Consider the following 20,172-nt stretch of genomic DNA (forward strand, 5'->3'; position numbering starts at 1 on the left):
ATGTCTACTCACTTGGACCAAGAGACATTTCTTCACTGACATTTAAAACAAGCAAAAGAGATGAGTAGCATTTTGATGAGACATTCCGAAAAAATTAAAAAAACGGCCTTATGAACGCTGGAGTTTTAGAAAGCCTCTGTATCTATGAACAGATTTCACTTGCTTTAAGGTACACTGTTGTTTAGGGACTTTTCATTTGTGATAAAAATATCAAATCCAAATTTAATGACAACTGTACAGTTAATAGTTTTCAAAATTGTAACAAATAATTCCACTCAGTGCAGTCCCATGGAACCCATTGGGATGAATTACCTCATTATACACCAAAAGTAGCTGCTCTAGTGATGAGAGGAAACTCAAAAGATATGAAAATGAGATGTCAGATTATCATAAACTGTATTACAAATCTCACTTACAGTAGTGATTTCCATCAGTGTATTACACCTGCTTTACACAGCAGAAAATGTTGGTTTAAAATGCCCATCTTTGAAATAGCAGGGTGCAAGCAATGAATGTACAAAGTAGAAAAACCAATGTACAGGCAATGTAAACAGGTTTATGAATCTTGAAAGCCCTTCCCTTAGTTAAGTGACTTTTGTGACCATGAGCACAGTACCATTAAATGTTGAAAATGGGTAAGAATTCTTAGGATAGACATCAGGTAGGTGATGGTGGCAAGAAAACTGAATCACACGTAGAAATGATGCACACAGTATGTTTTATCAGGCTCACATCCAGGTCAGTAGTGAGACTAATAATTCTTAGTCTTGTGTCAAGAATTTTAAACTACTACAGAGGTAACTGATGCAAACTATGCCCAGCTAGCCAGTAAATGACGGCAGTGGAGACAGGTTAGATGCCTCTGGAAGAACGACATAACTTCTCTTTATTACATGGTTTGTATACACAAGTTACAGGAACAAAAGCAGTGAGATTATTGCTGTTGGAGTTAATATCACAGAGGGGATGGAAATGAGCTCACTGCACATCTTGCACTAGGAGTGGCATCATAGGGTAGCAAAGTCCACCCCTTCCTCATGTCCCACCAGGAGGTTACATATTAGAGCTATGAACAAGCACATTTTACTGGGACACTGGCCAAGAGCTGTCAGACCCAGCAAATTCATGCATGTTCACAAGGACATTACTAAAGTCCATTGGAGTGGCTATGCACCACATCCACCCCCTTGCCCTTCAAAGGAGTGTCGGCGTATCTACAACTGATCCAGGCATCCAACACAAGGACATAACTGCGCACAGACTGTGGCAGGTAATGCGGTGAAAGCAAGTTCTACAGAGGCAAGCATGGCTCTCAGACCCTTTCTAATTCATGCTTATGCATGTGCTCCAGAACATGGAAGCCATCATCTCTTAATTGCATTTAAAGTAAGCCCTAAGAAAAGACTTCTTTTTTTTAGGACCATTCTCTTTTATTTCTTTATGGAAAATATGTAAACATTTAAAGTGTAAGACTTACAAAACGGTGAAAATACAGAGAACATTTAATGAAACTGTTCTGCATGAGATTAAAATATATTACAGTGTGGAAGAGAGGACCAACCCACCTCTTAGGAGCATGTGCAGGCCATGTATTCTGTGCCCCCAGCACACATGGTGCCCCACAATTGGCCATGTTCTTATTTTTAATCTCAACAGAATGACGACATCTTTAAAGTTGGGAACCTCATATGTAGGTCATGCGCTATGATGCAACGGACCGTGTGTAAAACCTACCAAATCCTATTTCATTTTTTATATCAAAGGATAAGCATACAATAAAATATCCAATCTATTATTAACAAGAAATTAAAATGGAAAATATACCCACCCCCTGCTCACCTATTTCAGATGACCAAAGATAAAACAATACTAATTTGAATATAAAAATACTGTACAATTGCGCTTGGAAAATCAGTCAAGAAAGTATTCAGAAAGCACTTCTCCTCCAGTAAATCTCTCATTACTAAGAGCAATTAAGAAAGAGTTCTGCATCTAAGTTCTACTTAATTTTCATACCAATAAAAAATACAAATTCTTTATCGATCGAAAAAATATGTTTCTGATTATGTTTCATAACAAAGACCCTTTCTTGGTGTCATTTCTTAGCAGAGGAAAAAGTGTACAACAGAACTAATGGAGAGTACCACTAAAAGCACTCAAATGCCATTTCCCAGAAACAAGCACGTGCTGCCTATTGAAGAAGCAAAGGCAATTCTTGCTATGAACATATTTCAGTTAAAAAATAAATAACAGATCACCACTGAACTGATGCCAAGCCAACATGTTTTACCAGCTTCATGTAAATGTAAAACAATTTCACTCCCACACCAGGGTGCTTGGCTGGAAAGTCCATAGTGATCGTATTGCAAATCTATACAGATTCCTGTTCATGCAGTCCCTGATATGACAAAGTGGGAAAGGGGGGATTGCAAGCTATGCTGAACATAGGAAGTCCACTGACTCTTAGTAGTATCATGGAAAACAAGCTACTCGGCCATTTTATCTCAGGTATTTGTGTGCTAGCATTAATAACCACATTGTCCATGGAATCCACTGATTAAAGTGTGCTAAACTCCTGGATTGGCCTTTTTCACAATCAGAAGATCTTTCAATAGAGCTGCATAAGTTAACTAGAATGAGACACAGAAAACAATGTGGCTGCACTTGAGCTGGAATTCAGAACAAACCTCAAAGTGCTGTATTGAGTTCCTCCTCACAGATATGCACTACTGCTAGTTATCCCAAGGAGATTTGGACTGGCCACTGGAGAGAACCACAGATGATTAAAAATTCAGCTGTCTCAGAAGTTAAGACAGTGGCATCAGTGCCTTGAGACACTGTATGAAACAAGAGCTCTTCCCCAATCTGGGCTTGGCTGTAATGCATCTACTTTTGCCTCTTTGAATCCATTGTCACAGACTGAGCAATCATTTTTTACTTGTATTGGCCTGATTTTTCACTTTACTTACAAGTATTGTCTTCCACACACAAATCAGAAGTTTAATATAAATGTGACAAGCTGTTACTGGTCAGTACACATCTGGAAACTGCCGCCTTTTAATCTGCCATTTTGGCTCCACCATGTCCTCCTGTTCGCAGTCACCCATTTCTCAAACGCAAGAGCCAGCGGGGGTGTCGCTCCCCACCCCCGATACTCGTGCACCAGCCTGAGAATTCTGCCCCTGCCCCTCACTCCATGAGGAGACAGAAGGTTCAAGTTTTTTCCTTTCTGAAAAGGACACATACAAAGCAACAAGACAAACAAAAACAAGCAGGAATAACTGCCCCACCATAAAACAAAAGAAGTAGAAAGTCTTTCACTTTAGTCTGTTTCCATATTCACACAGGAAGTGGCCCCATCCTCTCTGTTATTAGGGGAAGCCACCCCACTGGCAGAGTGTGTGAGGGAAGAGCAGCTGTCCAAGGGAGTAGGCAGGGTGGGCTGGCGAATCTTGTCTTGTCGCTGGTAGAACAAGAGGTAGGCAGCATTGGTCTTGGAGAGACACAGAAAAAAAAAAAGATTTTGCAGTTAATTAGTCTGCAAAACAAACAATTCTAAGTATCTCTACTATTAGATGACCTGCCAGTCTTCAACACCAACATCTAGCATCAAACTCCATATCAGATGCAGAGACTATAGCATCACATCAGTGAATTAATAGATTCACCAAGGAGAGACAATCAGCCTGCAAGATGTATTGTCACAAAACAGTTTTTTAAATTTTTAAAATTGCACTTTCTCCATCATCAGATGCACACTGGATAAGTTGCGATTCAGACAGCCAAACTTACCACAATGTGTTCCTCTCTTGCATAGGTTACCTTGCTGTCATCAAAGTAATACCACTGTCCATTATCCTTGTTTCGTGCGTAACTGGTATCTACCGATGACAAGAAGAAAGGAGAAGAGATGTGACACGTCTGCAGGATGACTTCTTGCTAAAAGGTTTGCAGCACAGGCAAATAATTTAAGGCTGGGGGGAGGGGGGGAAAAAAAAAAAAAAAAAAACTTGTATTAAAAGTATTTTGTTGAGAATACAAAGGAATGAAAATCCTTACAGTGTCCATCACGAAGCCCTCCGTAGTGGTTAGACACAGCTATCAGGTCATAGCGGCTGGGAGGCTCCCCACTAGAACTGGTCTTCCTCAGGAGGAACCCTGAGAAGTCCAGGTTCCTATGAGAAAAAATTGAAAGAAAGCACTTGAAGGCAGCCTGTTTATTTAGCATATCTGTAATAAAAGTATACACTCCTTGTTGTTTGGGAAGCGCTGGCAGGTTGAGGACGTAACGTCTACCAGAGCTGCCAGACAGCAGAGCCATGGCTGTGCATCAGTGTTAAGGAGGTATGGAAGCACCAAAGCTCCAGCTCCCACAGAGAAATGCACACCTTATAGGAAAGTCCACAATGGTGTCCAGCTTTTCGCGGGAGTACTTGGTATAGGAGAAGCGCTTCAAATGGATGATAAGCACTTCCGGCAGAGACCACAGGTCCAGTTTCTTCGTGGCTAGTTGGTGCTTTTTGCAGTTTGGGCAGTACCTGAAGCAGAATCATCTTTTACCACATGCACTCCCAACTACTGCCTTCTTTGGACAATTAAAACAGTTCTCTTTCTTGCAAGTAGCACTAGAACAGGGCTGAAATCAGAACTAAAAGTTGAGTAAAAAAGTCAAGGCATGTATGCACTTCAACAGCAATAGTGAGTGGTTTCATAACTTGTAGAAACTTTGTGAATTACCCTGGACTGTACATTTTGTTTGGTTCTAGAGTAAAGGCTGCATAATGAAGCTAGAAATAGTGTTACAGTACCAGGGGTTTTCCTCCTCCAGAGTCTCCACTGTGGTGAAGAGTTCAATGCACTGCTGAAGGTCCACCCGTGTCTGCTGGTGTGGGATTTCCATACTTGGATGCTTCACGTACTTCTGCGTAGACAGAGGGCCACCACCAATGAGTCAAACCCAAGTGAGCACATGCAAAGATAAATGCACAGTCACAAATGCTAGGTCGACCCTGTTGATCCACACAGAGAGAAACAACGCAGAGGCCTTCCATACCTCTGCTTCGTTCTCATTGTAGTACTTCTTCTTCATGTCAGGGTCCCAGTCAATGGCCACATAGGGCTGAGCTGTGGAGAAAAGACAGATCACCTGATCAACATCCATACAAGGACTCATTTAGTAAAAATTCCTGCAAGGCTTTTTAAAGACTGAAGACTTCTCAAAGAAACTTGACTTTCAAACAGCAAAACATGTCATGATGTCTTGTTGAGGCTGGCTGTATCCTTCCTTTTTCAATGGGGTAAAAAAATTCACTTTGCAATACATAAAGTACAGTGAAGTAAAAGAAATGCAATTAATTCTTCTCTAGCCCATCTGTGTCTACAGTAAAAGTAAAGAGTTTAACTTCATGCCCTGATACTGGTCTACAGCAGATACATGAATCAATTGTCAAGATGACAGCCTTTAACGTACAATATTGCCAACTGGAGGACAAGACTACTGCTGTTCTCGGAAACTGTTTTGGCTGTGTGTGGGGAAACTCTCTGTACACCCAAGCCTCACCTATTATCCAAACCATTAAAACTGGTACCATGACTTGTACAGCAAAGTGACCAACAGCGCTACCTTAGGACTCCAACTTTTTTTACTGGACAGCGAGTGCAGTACTGCAGATAGCTTCACTTAATTTTCTTTATTTGTGATGGTCAGCTTCCTCATGCTTTTCTGCCTCAATTTCTTCTCTTTTTCCTATAGCTTTCTTCTCATGCTGAAAACGAGATGCTTTTGACAATTTGTCACTACCGGTTAGTTTCTGCATGTTTATATCTAAAAGTCAGTATGGAAAATACTGCTTTACTTGTGTGTTACTTTTACCATAATCAATGTTGTGACTGGTTGAGAATGTCAATGTAACAGGAAGTACAAAGTGTATACAGAAGTTAATTTTGTCATGCAAGCATTGCAATTTGTGTGCTTTGGAGAGTGAAAGATATAGTAGGCAGTGAATAAAATACCAGTTGTGGAAGTAAAATGATTGTGTAACTGGGCAAAAATGTTACTGTAGAGAATAACACCACCAATGCAAGAAAAAGATTATATATTTTTAATTAGCTGTTCTAGCAGTTTTTGTTGTACAGGACCCAATTATACAAGGGAAGGATATATTTATAATGTCAGCATCACAGACACCAATGAACAGAACTTTAGCTGGATCACTTAGTTCTACACTTAGGGCTCATCTGATTTTATAGAAACAATGAGCCCAAAGTGTCTTACGAAGCTTACCGTCTCTGTTTACTTTGGCATATAAATGGACAAATTTACTTATACAATTCCAGTAACACTAAACTAATTGAAGGCCTTAGAATATGAGCTTTTCTAAAGAATTGAACCAGTAGCAGCACTGTGTTTAGGAGTGAAGTATGTGACAGAGGGAATAAGAACTTACAAGTGAAGGAGAAGGTGTTGCTGCCGTCACCAATGCTCCTCTCTGTGGTACCGTTAGAGTTCACAGCCTGGATGGAGAACAGGAGCTTGCTTCGTTTTGCAGGGCAGCATTTCCTCTTAGGGTGTCGTTCACTGGACTGAGGGCTGAGGCGCGTCCCTTCCTCTTCCTCTTCTTCTTCCTCATCATCCTCAGATGGCATCCGTCTCGTCTGCTGACTGCCAGAAATGTCTGGTGCCTCGTCTTCAACAGCAGACTCAACAGATGTGCCATCTTCATTCCTGCAATCCTTTGTGCTTGAACTGTTGACTACGGTGGAGTCTACTTGTTCTTCAGAATCGTTGGACTGGTTTACCTCTGACTCTGAGCCTTCTCCTTGGCCATCCACCTCTCTTTTGGATGTACCTGGCTTGTCACTGTCATCTTCCTCGTCATCTGTGTCAGAAGACGTAAAGTTCAAACAGTAATAATGCTCTGTGTTTGTGTGATAGATGACAGCCCCATCAAAACTAAACCTACAGATAATATGGCCATGGCCATTACCATCATTCACGCCATTTGTCTTGTAAAGTTCTTCCTCTTCCTCCTCCTCCTCCTCATCATCCTCTGCCTCCTCTTGCTCCTCCACCTCTTCTGATGGGTCAGGTGCACGAACATAGCGACTGAAAGAGACAAGCCCCTAAGCCCTTTGCAACACAAGACTAGAGATACAGCAGCTTGACCACCTAATGTACCAGACTGTCCACAGTTTGTCCAACACCACTATTTTTTGCCACATATTACTCAAGTAGTTGCTTACAGAATTTAGTGTCATATTGGCAATATGATGATTTTGACAGATGGCACGAAACAAACTTATGTAGCTACTATGAGATCAGGAGAGAAGTGCATTTGGAAGAGATGTGTTTTGAGATTCTTCTTACATTTACTCATTTAGCAGATGCTTTTCTGAAAAGCAACTTCTAATGAACACTACACAGTTGTACCAACCCACACCTTTTCTCCCAAGGTGACTTACAATGCTAGATACACTATAGTAGAGTACTTAGTAGTCATTCATCTACACTCTGATGATCCACACACAAACTATTAACAATTTAAAGTAAACAATTCACCTGAACTACATGTCTTTGAACTGCAGGAGGAATCAGAGCACCGTGGAGTCAACAATGAGAACCAATTGGCTTTCAATTTTTGATCCCTCATGAGTGGGACCACTAAATGGCCATAGCACTCTTGCTGAGATAATAGAGGAATGATCATGTCTTGTGGGTAATGGGGTGCAAATCTTTGTAGTCTGTAACCAGAACCTTGAACATGCTGACACCAAAATGCAGGATATTATCAAAGAACAATCTGAAAGAGAAACTCACGATAAGCGCTGAAGGAAGACCTGGTAAAGAGCCTCATGAGAACACTGGCTACGGGGTACAGAGACTAGCAGCGGGTGCCCAAACAGTGAGGTGCCATAGTTGCTGTTGCTGGAGCCATATTCCCGGTAGTGTGAGCGCTCCCGTAGGTAGAGTGCAAGCACCAGTTCATCACCGTCCTCCTCCACAGCACCGCGGCTCAGCTCGTACCTGCACAAAGGAGTGCCTAGATCAAGCATGGAGCTGAGAGCACCAAAGGATCCAGCTGCTAAGAATGCTGCCCTCACACACAGATGTACTCACACAAAGATATCGTCTCTGTCCAGAATGCAGCTAAGGGACTCATCAGCTTGGTAAATCTTGTAGAAGCGATGGTTGAACACATCTGCTACTACCATCTGGAACAGGAACAGAAGTTGGAAACTCAGAATTTATGCAAACTCTGCTCAATTTCAAGAGAATCGTCATTTCTGTTAGTCAGCATTACAGCTTCATAGTAAGACATCCTGCTGTTTACTTAACACTTTTATTGTTCAAGGCACTTATCATAAAACTCCCACTGAAACACTCAAATACAGCCAATTACAAAAAGATGCTCAGTTTGAATTCTGAAATTACCTGACTCGCCGGGACGTTGGTCACTTGTGAGAGAGCGGTACACATGTCAGACACTTTGCCTGCTTTGGGAACAATCAGGCGATGCTAGACAGAGGGGGAAAAAAAAAGTAAAAACATAAAACAAATCAAACATCATGGACTCGGCAAGTTCACTACAGGGCTGTACCTTCTACACAAATGAGCAGACCTTACCTGTACAGGTTTTGCTGCTGGATCAACAGAAACAAAGAACACCTCCATAACCCTCTCTTTGCTGACAGGCAGGGGTACACTCAGGTAGCAAAAAGGGTCAAAAGTAACGGACACTTTGCTGCACTCAGGGCAGACAAGTGTGGATTTGAATAGCCCATGGAACGTGTCCACTATCACAGAATCGTTTCGTCGCCGGTGGTTACGCCATGCCTCCTCCGCCACTTCCTGAAATGCTGCATGATTAGATTCTGACAGCAATATCATACATGCAAATACAACTTGAATCAAAGATATATACAGATAACTATAAGCATATTTGTGTACAACATACAGAAGGACTAAAGCATAAAACCAGATGAACCCATAATTCATGCATATGTACCAAAAAAAAAAAAAAAAAAAAGTGTACATATGGGCCATTTACAAAATGAAATTTCAACAACATAAACAATGCAGTATAGCAAACCTACTCCATGTAGACAAACGCTAAAGACGAGTAAGCATAGTCACAGATGCAGCCCAGATCTGGAGGCTCATACCTGGTCAGGCCTCCCATCTGCATCCCTCAGCTCAATGTACTCCTTGTTCTTAACACGGTTTAGGTCCTCATGCAAGCCATCTAGCAGGAAGGAGAGCAGCTCCTGGGAGTCATGCTGCTGGTAGCCCAGGAACTGGGAGGCAAAGTGGCCCACCTTGGTCTGCACACACAACAGGGGTGGATGAAACCTGCTCACTCACTGATTGATACAATCAACCTTTGCAGTAAGTATGGTGATATGAAACACAAATCTACAGATTTACCACTGACCATGACATTTTTTTTGCAGAATACAGCATATATACAATTTAACAAAGGACCAATAACTACCCAGCAGAAATATTCCAAGTTATGACATACGCAACTTATGACAACATGGACTTACGACAGCAATCCCATTAACCTTATAACATTTACATTTATTTATTTAGCAACTCCTTTTCTCCAAAGTGATGAACATATCAGAGAACAATACAAACAATGTATTACACCAATAGAAAAAGATTTGGATGTAGACATGTGATTCTCAAGTACAGTCAATTTGCCACATCCCACAGTATAAACCAGAATACTAGGCTTTTTTTTAATAAAATACTAAACATATAATGTAGCACTTGTTTACCGAGCACATAGGAGATGTGTACAGGCAATCCCCGATTCACAAACAAGTTCCGTGTCCTCAGTCTGTCTTTAAGTCGGATTTTGACATAACTTGAAACAGTTGGGTATGGTGGGTATCTAATGTCAGTTTGTCAAATGTTTGACTTAGTATATTGTGTACCTTTGTATGCATGAAAAACATTCAAGAAACACTTCAGATACACTAAAACATCTTTAACATAATATACAGTAACAATATTACAACGTAATGATAATAGTAATTATAATTATTACTAAATGTAAATGTATAATAGAGACATAGAAAGATAGAGAGATAAATGTTACTACTGTGATGATGAACAGAGGACATGGAGGAGGCCGGACCAAAATACAGGATCGTTTATTCAGAATCAAAGGACTAGACGTGTTCTTGTGGTCGGGGGCGGGCGAATGTTCAATCGGTCAATCAGCGAACTGAACAGAGGTGAGGATCCAAAATCGTGGTCGAGGTACAAGGTGGGTGGTCGTTATCAAAGAGACGTGCAACATGACTGGGGAACGATGAGGGACAGGAGTTGAAGAGCAAAAAAGCAAGGTAGGTTTGAGAATTGGGGGGGGGTGTTGTCTGGAGTGAAATTCCACAACTGGGAAGAAGTGCCTTTGTATCTGAGTGTTCTCTCAGAGAGAGAGAGAGAGAATATGTGCAGAACAAAGAAACTTTAATGTTTGCTTTCCATTGTTTGTTAGGGTTTCACCTTTTGCTTTATTTACTCTTTAGTTTCAATCGTGATCGTTTCCTTTTTCTTGGATGCATCACCACCACTTGCATCACATTTACGCTTTCGTGCCATGGTTAGGAGGATGAAAACAAATTAAAGCCAAATACAGTAACACGAGACACTTAACAGGAAAAGAAGTAAATCCGTCCTACCTCGGGCTCATGCGGCCCCGCTCACGAAGTGACAAACCGCTGTAGACGCACAATGTTTTGATGAAATTCGCAAAGTAGCACCCGTTTATTATTACAAACTATTGTGTATATATAGTAACTCAAATTTTTAATATAATAGGCTTAATTATGAAGTTTTCATTTGATTGTTACTTAAGGGTGACCCAAAAAAAAAAAAAAAAAAAAAACTTCCAGTCAGTAAGGGGTGGTTTGTAACTACGGGTTGTGCGTAAGTCGGACATTTGTAAATCAGGGACTGCCTGTATTATAGTTGTATTGTCTAATGACAATTGCTCCATCTGCTGTATGATAAGATTTGCTGGTCATGCTGCCGGCACCCGCACACGTTAGTGGCTGGGTCTCAGTCAGTTCTTGGTTGTCTGTCAGCAACTGCACTTTACCTATACAAACATTATTTTGTTTACAAAACTTTTCATTTGGGATTCCATTCAAGTTAGTTTTTATGCAAAATGGCTAGCCGGCAAAAAAGTGAGCATTCTGACAGCACTAAACAGAAAAGGCAAAAGAATAGATTTAGAAACGAAAGAAAAAAAAATAGTGCTGCAAAAACACAATGTTTTAAATGTTCAAATATTTCATTATTCAAATATTATGGTTCAATATTAATATCCTATTATGAATAATGTGTGAAATCACTACAGGAAAAAAACTGAACAAAACCCATATCATTTATGCATGTTAGTTCTTTCTATGTCCTCACTATTTACATGATACACTAAAAGGAGATTTGCAACTTACAACAAAGTTGACTTACAACAGGGACTACCTATATTTTGGGTTACTTTTTTTTTTTCCCCCTATGTTACCACATGACAGCTTGGACAGAGCTTTTCAGATAGTTCTATATCCCTGAAAATGCGTGGTACCAAATTTCAATGGTTCATACCTTGAAAATCCGCGGCACTACTGAGTAATGGCGTCCTGACCACATCTGCTTAATGACGTCAGCGTAGGCCTCAGCAATCTCGCCCCTCATGCCCAGTGGGTTGGTGAAGTTGAGCTCCTCCAAGTAAGCATTGCGCAGGAAGTACTCTGTCAGTGGTGGGGTGTTGCTAAGACACTGGTTGGGACACAAAGGATTGTGACATACCCATTAGAATGAAAGAATGACAACAGACGTGTCTTGTTTCAAGGGGGGTAAACCCAATATGATTTTGGACAGTCTTATGAATAAACATTTTCACAAATCACAAGACATGAATGTATGTCAAATATTTTACAAAAGTATCTGAAGCACCAACAGCTCACCTGCAGGGCAGAATTCATGAAGCAGGTGTTTCCCAGGTTGGTGAGACCACACACTCCTGGCTGGCCCCGGTATGAGTCCTGCTCATCCACTGAGTTCCTCCTGAAGGCAAAGCACAATTAAACTACATTCATGTTTAATGCAGAAGCAGTCCTTAACAAAAGTGAGCTACTGGAGCCATTTTTAAGACAAGCAATCAATGTCACCAACGTAATGTCACACTCATACTAGATGTGCTATGACATGAGTTTGCGCTGACTACATCTGGTGTCCCTCATTGTTATATATATCATCTGCCTCATCTTTTTTTATTACAGCATCACAGCTCAGTTTGCCAGGGTTACTCAGTGTCACACATCTTTGATTCTGCTTCAGTGTGAACAATAATAAATAAGAACTAGTCTTTCCTCTCAAAATACAGTCAGCTCACAGATTCCCTCTGCCACACGTAAAACTTGCATAGACTTGATAAAACTTGACAGAGTAGCTCTATCTGATGCAGTATAACTACAACAATGACCAACTCAGGTAGTCTACGACCAAAACACGAAGATCATTCTCTCGCAAATGCACACTACAAAACAACCTCAAACTGTACACTTTTCCAGAAGTTTTACTCAAAGGTCAGTTTTACATTTTTCACATATTAATTTGTTTTTCATTCCCTTTGTAAATAAAAGGCTCTTTGACATCCTGAAACACACACCATATTAAATAAAACTGACTTCACTTGAGCAGGAAATGCTGCCAACAGCAAACTCATTTTGGCTGCCCTTATATAGCTCAGTTATGAGCAACTCATCATGTCTTAGAGTGACTGACAGCTTGTCTGGAATAAAGTGGGAATACACACAAAGACAGGTCTGTTTCAGAGTGAAGGTCTCCTTTTACTGACATTACCACTAAATGACAGATTTCATGCATTGACATTATCTTCAGAATGACACTCTGTAAATATATAATTTTATTATAGAACTATTCAAAAACAGATTTTAACCCGAATAAGACTGAAAACAGACTCACATAATCTGGGGTCTTGAACTGGGCCAGGTGCCATCTGCATTCCTCATCTCCATGATCACTGTCTACAACATGATGGGAACATAGCCAGCCACACTCAGTCCTGAGACATACCCATATACACTAAGATAAAACAGACATAAATCAGAAGAAACTCTTCAGATATTACTATTATATCCCTATGATGGCACAATTTATATCTCAGCTGTCATGAAAAGGTCTTGAATTTTCCCACCTACAAGAAAGAACAAACTCACCATGCCAGAGCTGAGGCAAGAGTCTAATACGGTCATATGGATGTTGCGCAGTCTCTCGCAGCTGGTGTCCGAACTCTTCATCCACAGTCTGGTCTCTGCACTCTCCGGGACTTCAAAAAGCTTCCGCATGGTCTTCTGAATCGTATCTGTGAGAGCCACAGAGCAAATTATCATATTACTTTCAAACAGACATGAATTCATCAAAAAAAAAAATTGAGGAAAATATTAAAACCTAAAAGAAGAAATATGACTTAAGTTAATATAAGTGAATCAAACATTTCGCCTGACCATGTTCAGCTCGATGGAATGCTGTCAAATTTCTTGGTTGAGCAAGAAATAGCTTCATGCAGTCACAGACACCTGTCAGTCTCACAGCTACCTAGATGCTCTTATGTGCACTTCCCAATTTGTTTTATGGGCTGCCTTTCCAGGTGGACACTAACCCTTTTATTACTCTGATTACTGTCTATTTTGTAGCAGTGTCGTCCACAGCTTTGTTTGCTAGTCAAGGCTTGAGAACCAGAACCTGTTAGATACAGGACCTATCAGTCACTGCATTCTAGCACGACTGCTAAACTCCAACACCTCTGGCGGCTTACTTCTTCAGCTCATGACAGATCCAAAATCAAAAGCCTGCTGGTTCGCCACTTGGGCTCCAATGTGACAGATCAGTCTCACTGTTTTCCTCAAAACTGTAAATGTAGACTGCTGAAACTCTGCAGATGAAGATGGGAGGAGGGTCTCAAAACTCTTGTCTTTCCTACCCATTTCTCTTCTGGTTTCCTGACAGCTACATAAAGTTGCCATATTTGCTATCTGAGTATCACTTTGGTAGGAGGTTACTTGAGTAATGTATACAAGCAAAATGGTGCTTTTGATCATTTGTGCATCCAGTTATATGTCACTTTGGAGAAAAGCATCTGCCAAATACGTAAATGCAAACGTAACCACCAGAATTACACAAACTGCTCTGTAGCATAGTGTAAACTGTGTATTCTGGACTATGTTCCACATTTCTTTACAGCATCTCAAGAGATGTGGAAGAAGTACAACAAGACATAAATGTTTTAGTAGTAAAAGTAGTTATGTTTCTCTTCCCTTTTCACAATACCCATAATAAACAGGAACAATTTGCAGACTTCAAAATGGAAAAGCGAAAAAAAAGAAAAGAAAAAAAAACAAACACGTTTTTCCAAATATTATGAACGATTTTACAGAATGCAGGTGAAGGTAACTTTAAAGTCTGAAAATATGGCATGAACTTTAGAATACTGGGGTCTTACGTATAGCGTCAGCACGACTGAATTGCTCCGTGAGAATATTTTCCATGTCACTGTGGAGACACAGGAAGATCTCTACAGGGTACACCTCAACCTTGACTGTACTTGGCAAGTCGACCACCTGTAACCCATGAAGGAACATGTTAGATATATATTTCAGCACAAATGTAACAACTGTGAAGCCTCCCAGTAACACATTCTCTGACAAACAGCATTATATGTTAAAATGAAATCTGATGCCTTGCATGAACCCCTTTCAGAGTGATTTTTCTGATGAAATTGAGTTCTTCCCCAGTTTTTTCCAGCTATACATGTTATTTACACTATAGTTTGCAAACTTTTCCCTACTTGTGTAGTTTGGAGCTGAGGCATATGACAAAAATTGTTCCTTTTATATGAGGGAACGTACAATCATACATATTGTTTTGTTATTAAACACTTTATAATGGCTTTCTATATAAATGTGACCAATGCACATTGCAGAACCAACAATTTACATGCATTAGAAGACTAGGAACAAAATATTTGATTTTGTGATCTAGATTTATCAATGGTATTAATGTTAAGAACTCCACTGCATCACCCAAGTCAGTACTTGTTTGAAATGTCTTCTGGACTTATCCTACACACACACACATTTTCAGAACCGCTTGTCCCATACGGGGTCACGGAGAACCGGAGCCTACCCGGTAACACAGGGCGTAAGGCCGGAAGGGGAGGGGGACACACCCAGGACGGGACGCCAGTCCGTCGGAAGGCACCCCAAGCGGGACTTGAACCCCAGACCCACCAGAGAGCAGGACTGCGGCCCAACCCACTGCGCCACCGCGCCCCCTATTTATCCTATACAATAACATGAAATTAACAAAGAGAAGTTACCACAACAAACATTTCTGAAAATATTTAAAATATATGTACAGATAAGGTTACATGTGGTATGTTCATACCAATATCAGTCTACCTTTGAACTTACTAAGCAAAAGCAAGTGCATTGTTGGATAAGAAAACAGTCCTAAAGTTAAAAATTTCCATTTAATTATTCCACTCAGAGGATGTTTCAAGAGTCATTAAAATTAACTGGTATAAGGTTTGATTTCAAAATTCTAGTACTAAAGGGGGGGGAATCTTCCCTAAGCAAAGGGAAGCTGTACTGCATGACGTGAATAGAAACCAGAAGACCTCCTTACTTATGAAAGCTGGTAAGAAACGATGGTGAAACAAGGTCTTTACCTTGCGCTCAAGTGGGGGCTGATCAGGCAGCATGTCATACCAAGCCAGAAGCTTGTGCCACGCCTCTGCCGGGATCAACACAAAGTCCTCATTTTCCACTAGCCTGTCCTTCAGGTGGTAGGACTCCAGGTCTGTGGTCAACAGAAAGTATCGTGAGCTCCTCCATAGCATTCTTTTTAAAGTCTCTCAGCTGATGTCATTTCCTAATATTACTCTGACTGTGGTAACAGAGTAGCCCCTACATATTTTATATAATTGAAGTAATCAATCAATTCAGTTAAATGAGTGTACGAAGTGGTTCAGTACAGGACTAGTTTAGCCTGAATCTGTCCTACTGCCTGGGGTGTTTACAACAAGCTTCTTTTTGCAGAGACAATATTTTCATATAAAACCTATGAATTTTAATCAGTTTCTTGTGGTATAAAGGTAGTATATAAAAATATATATTATAGAGGTATAAAGAAAAAGTGGAGAAATATGTCAGACACTTTCAGTCTTTCAGTGAACTTAATACTTCAGTTCACAAGCATAAAAAGGCTTGTTAGATGCACTCCTACTGTCTCTCTCTGCTCACCCTACTGCTTACGTGAGCATTTTCAGCCAGCATTTGTTGGAATTTCATTTAGCATGGTTCAGCTGAACTCACCTTCGAAGAGCTCCGTGTTGTCAATCTGCCCAGGGAAGGACGAAGAGTTCTGATCACCTGTCTCAACATACTCCTTCCACTGATCATACCATCGTCTCTCCAGCATGTACCTAAAAGCAGTCCAAAGAGACAGACATGTTTCTTCCCGCATTCACTACCCTACATCTCACTCCATTGTCTTATCTACCCTGCAACCCATGTACTTGCTGTGTTCACCCTTCTCTTATCAGGACCACCCCCACACACAACATTCGAAACCTGGTTCCTCCAGCCTTCTTTAAGCTCCTCATCTCAGAGCTGGCTCCCATCCTAATGGGGACTCCTCATACTGAACTTGCTTCCTCCAAGGCTCCTCTAAGCTCCTTATCTTAGCTGGACTCTTCTTCAAATCTTCAGACCGCTCGTTCAACTCCAGAACAACGCAATGACTGGCCCAAAAAACATATGTGGGGCCTCATTCCGCCACCTTTCACATACAGTTTTTGACAGATCCGGCTATACTTCCTGCATTGTAACAATATTTAGAGGAAAAGTCACCTTTGGTGATTGAAAGCAGGAAAATTCACTTCATGTTGGACAGATGAGTAGTATCCGAAGAATGCACACATCCTCGAAGCACATCATGACCTTCAGAACATGCTTAACTGGAAACCATGAGCGTAAGCACTTTTCATTTTAAGACCTATGCAGAAATCAAAGCTGAAAACCCTGGGGGAGGGGGAGTCTGACTGGGACACTGAATTCCTCATTGCCATCCAGCACTCCAGTCAGAACTCTTATGTAACAGCTTCACTTTCACACCGCTTCACAGAGAGCTTTCGATCTGCAGCCATTGAGGAAAGACCGAGGACGCTCCCCTTTAACAGGAGGAAGCACATCACAAGTCAACGACTGAGCCAAACACTTGGCTGCAAACGTCAGGAACACCGTCGAAAGATTTCATTCGTTTCGCTACAAGTGAACGACGACAACAACGAAAAAATCTCGAGATAGAAAAAGCAGCATTCTCAAACCGCAAAGTGGAATGTAGTGCAGCATCTACACCTTTTTACTTCAAACCTAAACAGCAATCCACTGAAAAACTGCTCATTTGGTTAGTTGGGCAGAAGTTAGAGATTTCACCTTGTTACCTGAAGACTAACGGTTTGAAACCCAGTCCTGCTGTAGTACCCTTGACTAAAGTACTTACTCTTAACTGATAGAGTAAAAAACACCCTGCCTATAGCATAAATGGGTAAATAAATTGGAAATGTACCAATCTAGCACTGTAAAATACATACCAGATAATCTGGCAGATTTAAAAAAAAATAAAACAAGCGTGTGCAGTTAAACAACCCCTTATTTTTATTAATATTAAGAGTAAATTTGGGATGGAGGTTAAGCACTGAGCACACACACTCCATTTGAATCACTTACTCTGTGTGACATGAGAAGATTTAATTAAAACACGTTCATAAAACCTCAGCCAGAGTTACAGTTCAGCCTGAAGTAAATATGTAATTTTTTTTTTTTTTTTTTAATTGCCATAGAGTTGAGCACGAAACGGGACTGTGGAACGATAACGAAACAGAAAGCAGGGGCCGTTTTCTCCCCGCTCAACAATTCCTTCAGAAACGGGCCAAAAAGACGAGACAAGCGGGGTTCGGTCCACTGACTGAAACACAGTGGAAAGACCGAGTGCACTTGGTATTTACCACAGTAATTAAAGGAGACGCTGTCACCTCCTCCTGTGTGTGGCTCCGCAGCCAACTGGAGAAGCACGGAAAACAGACACAGCGACTGCCGACCGATTCGATGTGCAACCGGTTACTGTTCGAAGCGAAAACGACATTTCCCGGGAGTCCCTCACACACAACCTGACACTGACAGCACGCGGGCTCGCTCGCGCACGCACACAAACACAAATACAGTCAGTGTCAGTGTATACACACGCGTAACCGAAAATCAGTTTACGTTTAGACGAGATGGGGGCGCTTCCGAACAAGACGTGTTGTTGTTGCAGGTTCAAACAGACAGACAGACATTCACACGGGTGATGACGGGAGCGACCGGACAGCCCTTAGGCTTAGCACGACAGACGTGTTCCTGTGTCGCCGAGTGCGGGTGTAAGCGGCCAATCAATGATCCTACCAACTGTCTCCAGCTCGCAGTTCATGGTGCTGAACGAGGGCTTCGATTTCTCGTCGTTGCGTCTCTAATCCAGGCGGTTCTGCGGCAGGAGCAGCAGTACCAGCCATAATAACCACATAAACGTCAGGATCGGTAAGGAAGGCGCTCGACTCATCCGCTGTAGCAGAAACCGGAAAACCGAAACGGCCGCCGGAAGCAGGAAGCGCTTGGACGATGACGACTTCCTGAAAGCGGGAAGGGCGCGACCAGACAGAGGCGGCGCAAACTATCTGACCAATGGAGTGTGGCCAATGGATACCCTCGGAATGCGGCAGACGTTTTACATGGCACGCGGGTTCGTGTGCAGCATCGTCGTGGGGAAAGTAACTAATGTTGCATGCGATGAATAGATGACGTGCTTCAGGAGGCCTGTGCCGAAATTTAATAATTTTGTTTCTGTGAACAACATTTCACGACGTGTTTTGGTGTCAGAGCGAAGTAGTACGGGTGTGGAACAAGAGCTCTTGCCGATGAAGTTGCTGGTGGAAAAAAAACGTGCATTTTTTTTGTCTTTAGCAACATTGGCTGTGGTCTTGCCTTAGAGAAAAGTTTCGTGAACACATGATGAATACAGTATCAGAATTTATACTTGTCTTGCATGAGAATGTGAAGAAATATTTTGTGTGACTCGTCAACATTTAATGTATTTTTTTTTTGCATAAACGAGTTTGCAATTTCTTACGACTTTGCATTATTTATAGGCTAGCTGTATAAGTGAGAAACCAACGTCTAGGACGTAGATAATGTAAGAACCCAAGCCACAAGTAAAAATTTAATTTAGTTTTCTATCTTGAATATTTTCTGTTTTTAAAAATTTGGAAGATAGAACGTCACCTGCGTTTCTGCATCCAGCCACTAGTTGGCAGTAAATAGCCAGAAAGAAGAGGGACGTGAGAGCGGAAATTTTTATTACTTATAGCTGTATTCAAGACTTTTACAGAACTTTTATCTTTGTTAGTACACTTTTATTGATTCTACATTTAATAAAGCAAGCAGGGAATATCCAGATGCTGAGGTATGTTGCTCATGCTGTTTCAAGTTCATTCATTAAAAGTCAATGTGGTGGAGTAGCGCTCTGTCCATTGTGTTCCTTGTGTCACAGCCTGAGTTTCCAGGATAAGGTTCAGAACAGAGCAAACCCTTCACAGGACAAGCAGCTGAAGAAAATGGAAAAAAAAAAACGTCTTAAATGTATACATGAAAGTGACATTTTAATTCATTCTAGCCTAAATGTTTAAACTTTCAGATCCATGGATTTTGCAGAATATAGCTTATGAAGAAGTTGAGGGAAGTCTGTATTATTAAGCTTTCATTGCTTGTGGCATAGTGCTTGGATTTACGTACAGACTTCTGGTCTCAGTTCTATCTAGAAGCTGAGGGCTATGTTAACGGTTTCCAGTGAGTTTTAGTAGTATTGGCTGTTTTGAAATATACAGTATGTTTACACTGCCATGGATTGGCTTCCCATCTAAGATGTACCTTACCAAGCCTAGTGCCCTGTGTTTCTGGGATACACTCTGGATCACTGTGACCATCTATTGGACATGTGGTTAATGATAATGAGCGAGTGAGTGAGTTTATGTCTACATACAT

At 41.2% G+C, this 20,172-nt stretch overlaps 1 protein-coding gene across 1 annotated transcript; it reads right to left on the bottom strand.

The window, feature by feature from the left end:
- Positions 1–109: 109 nt before the first annotated feature.
- Positions 110–18,708, bottom strand: usp11 (ubiquitin specific peptidase 11). Its single transcript, XM_018752993.2, has 21 exons — positions 18,541–18,708; positions 16,411–16,520; positions 15,765–15,895; positions 14,538–14,655; positions 13,255–13,400; positions 13,001–13,062; positions 11,980–12,079; positions 11,618–11,791; positions 9,163–9,321; positions 8,624–8,848; positions 8,432–8,515; positions 8,117–8,211; positions 7,817–8,023; positions 6,987–7,105; positions 6,447–6,878; positions 5,054–5,124; positions 4,809–4,921; positions 4,389–4,538; positions 4,060–4,175; positions 3,793–3,881; positions 110–3,493 (listed from the first exon to the last, which is right to left on the bottom strand). Exons 1-21 carry the CDS (start codon positions 18,645–18,647, stop codon positions 3,323–3,325), a joined length of 2,979 nt encoding a protein of 992 aa, XP_018608509.1. The 5' UTR covers positions 18,648–18,708; the 3' UTR covers positions 110–3,322.
- Positions 18,709–20,172: the final 1,464 nt, after the last annotated feature.

Source organism: Scleropages formosus, chromosome 1, assembly GCF_900964775.1.
Source record: "Scleropages formosus chromosome 1, fSclFor1.1, whole genome shotgun sequence".
NCBI lineage: Eukaryota > Metazoa > Chordata > Actinopteri > Osteoglossiformes > Osteoglossidae > Scleropages > Scleropages formosus.

Bases quoted from the DNA above. Each gene is read 5' to 3' on its own strand.
- usp11 (XM_018752993.2), bottom strand. From the start codon at position 18,647: ATGGCTGGTACTGCTGCTCCTGCCGCAGAACCGCCTGGATTAGAGACG. The intron at 13,401-14,537 runs GTAAGACCCCAG...TGGCTCTCACAG, and splicing joins CAGTCGTGCTGACGCTATAC to ATACGATTCAGAAGACCATG. The intron at 13,063-13,254 runs GTGAGTTTGTTC...ATCATGTTGTAG, and splicing joins CTTGCCTCAGCTCTGGCATG to ACAGTGATCATGGAGATGAG.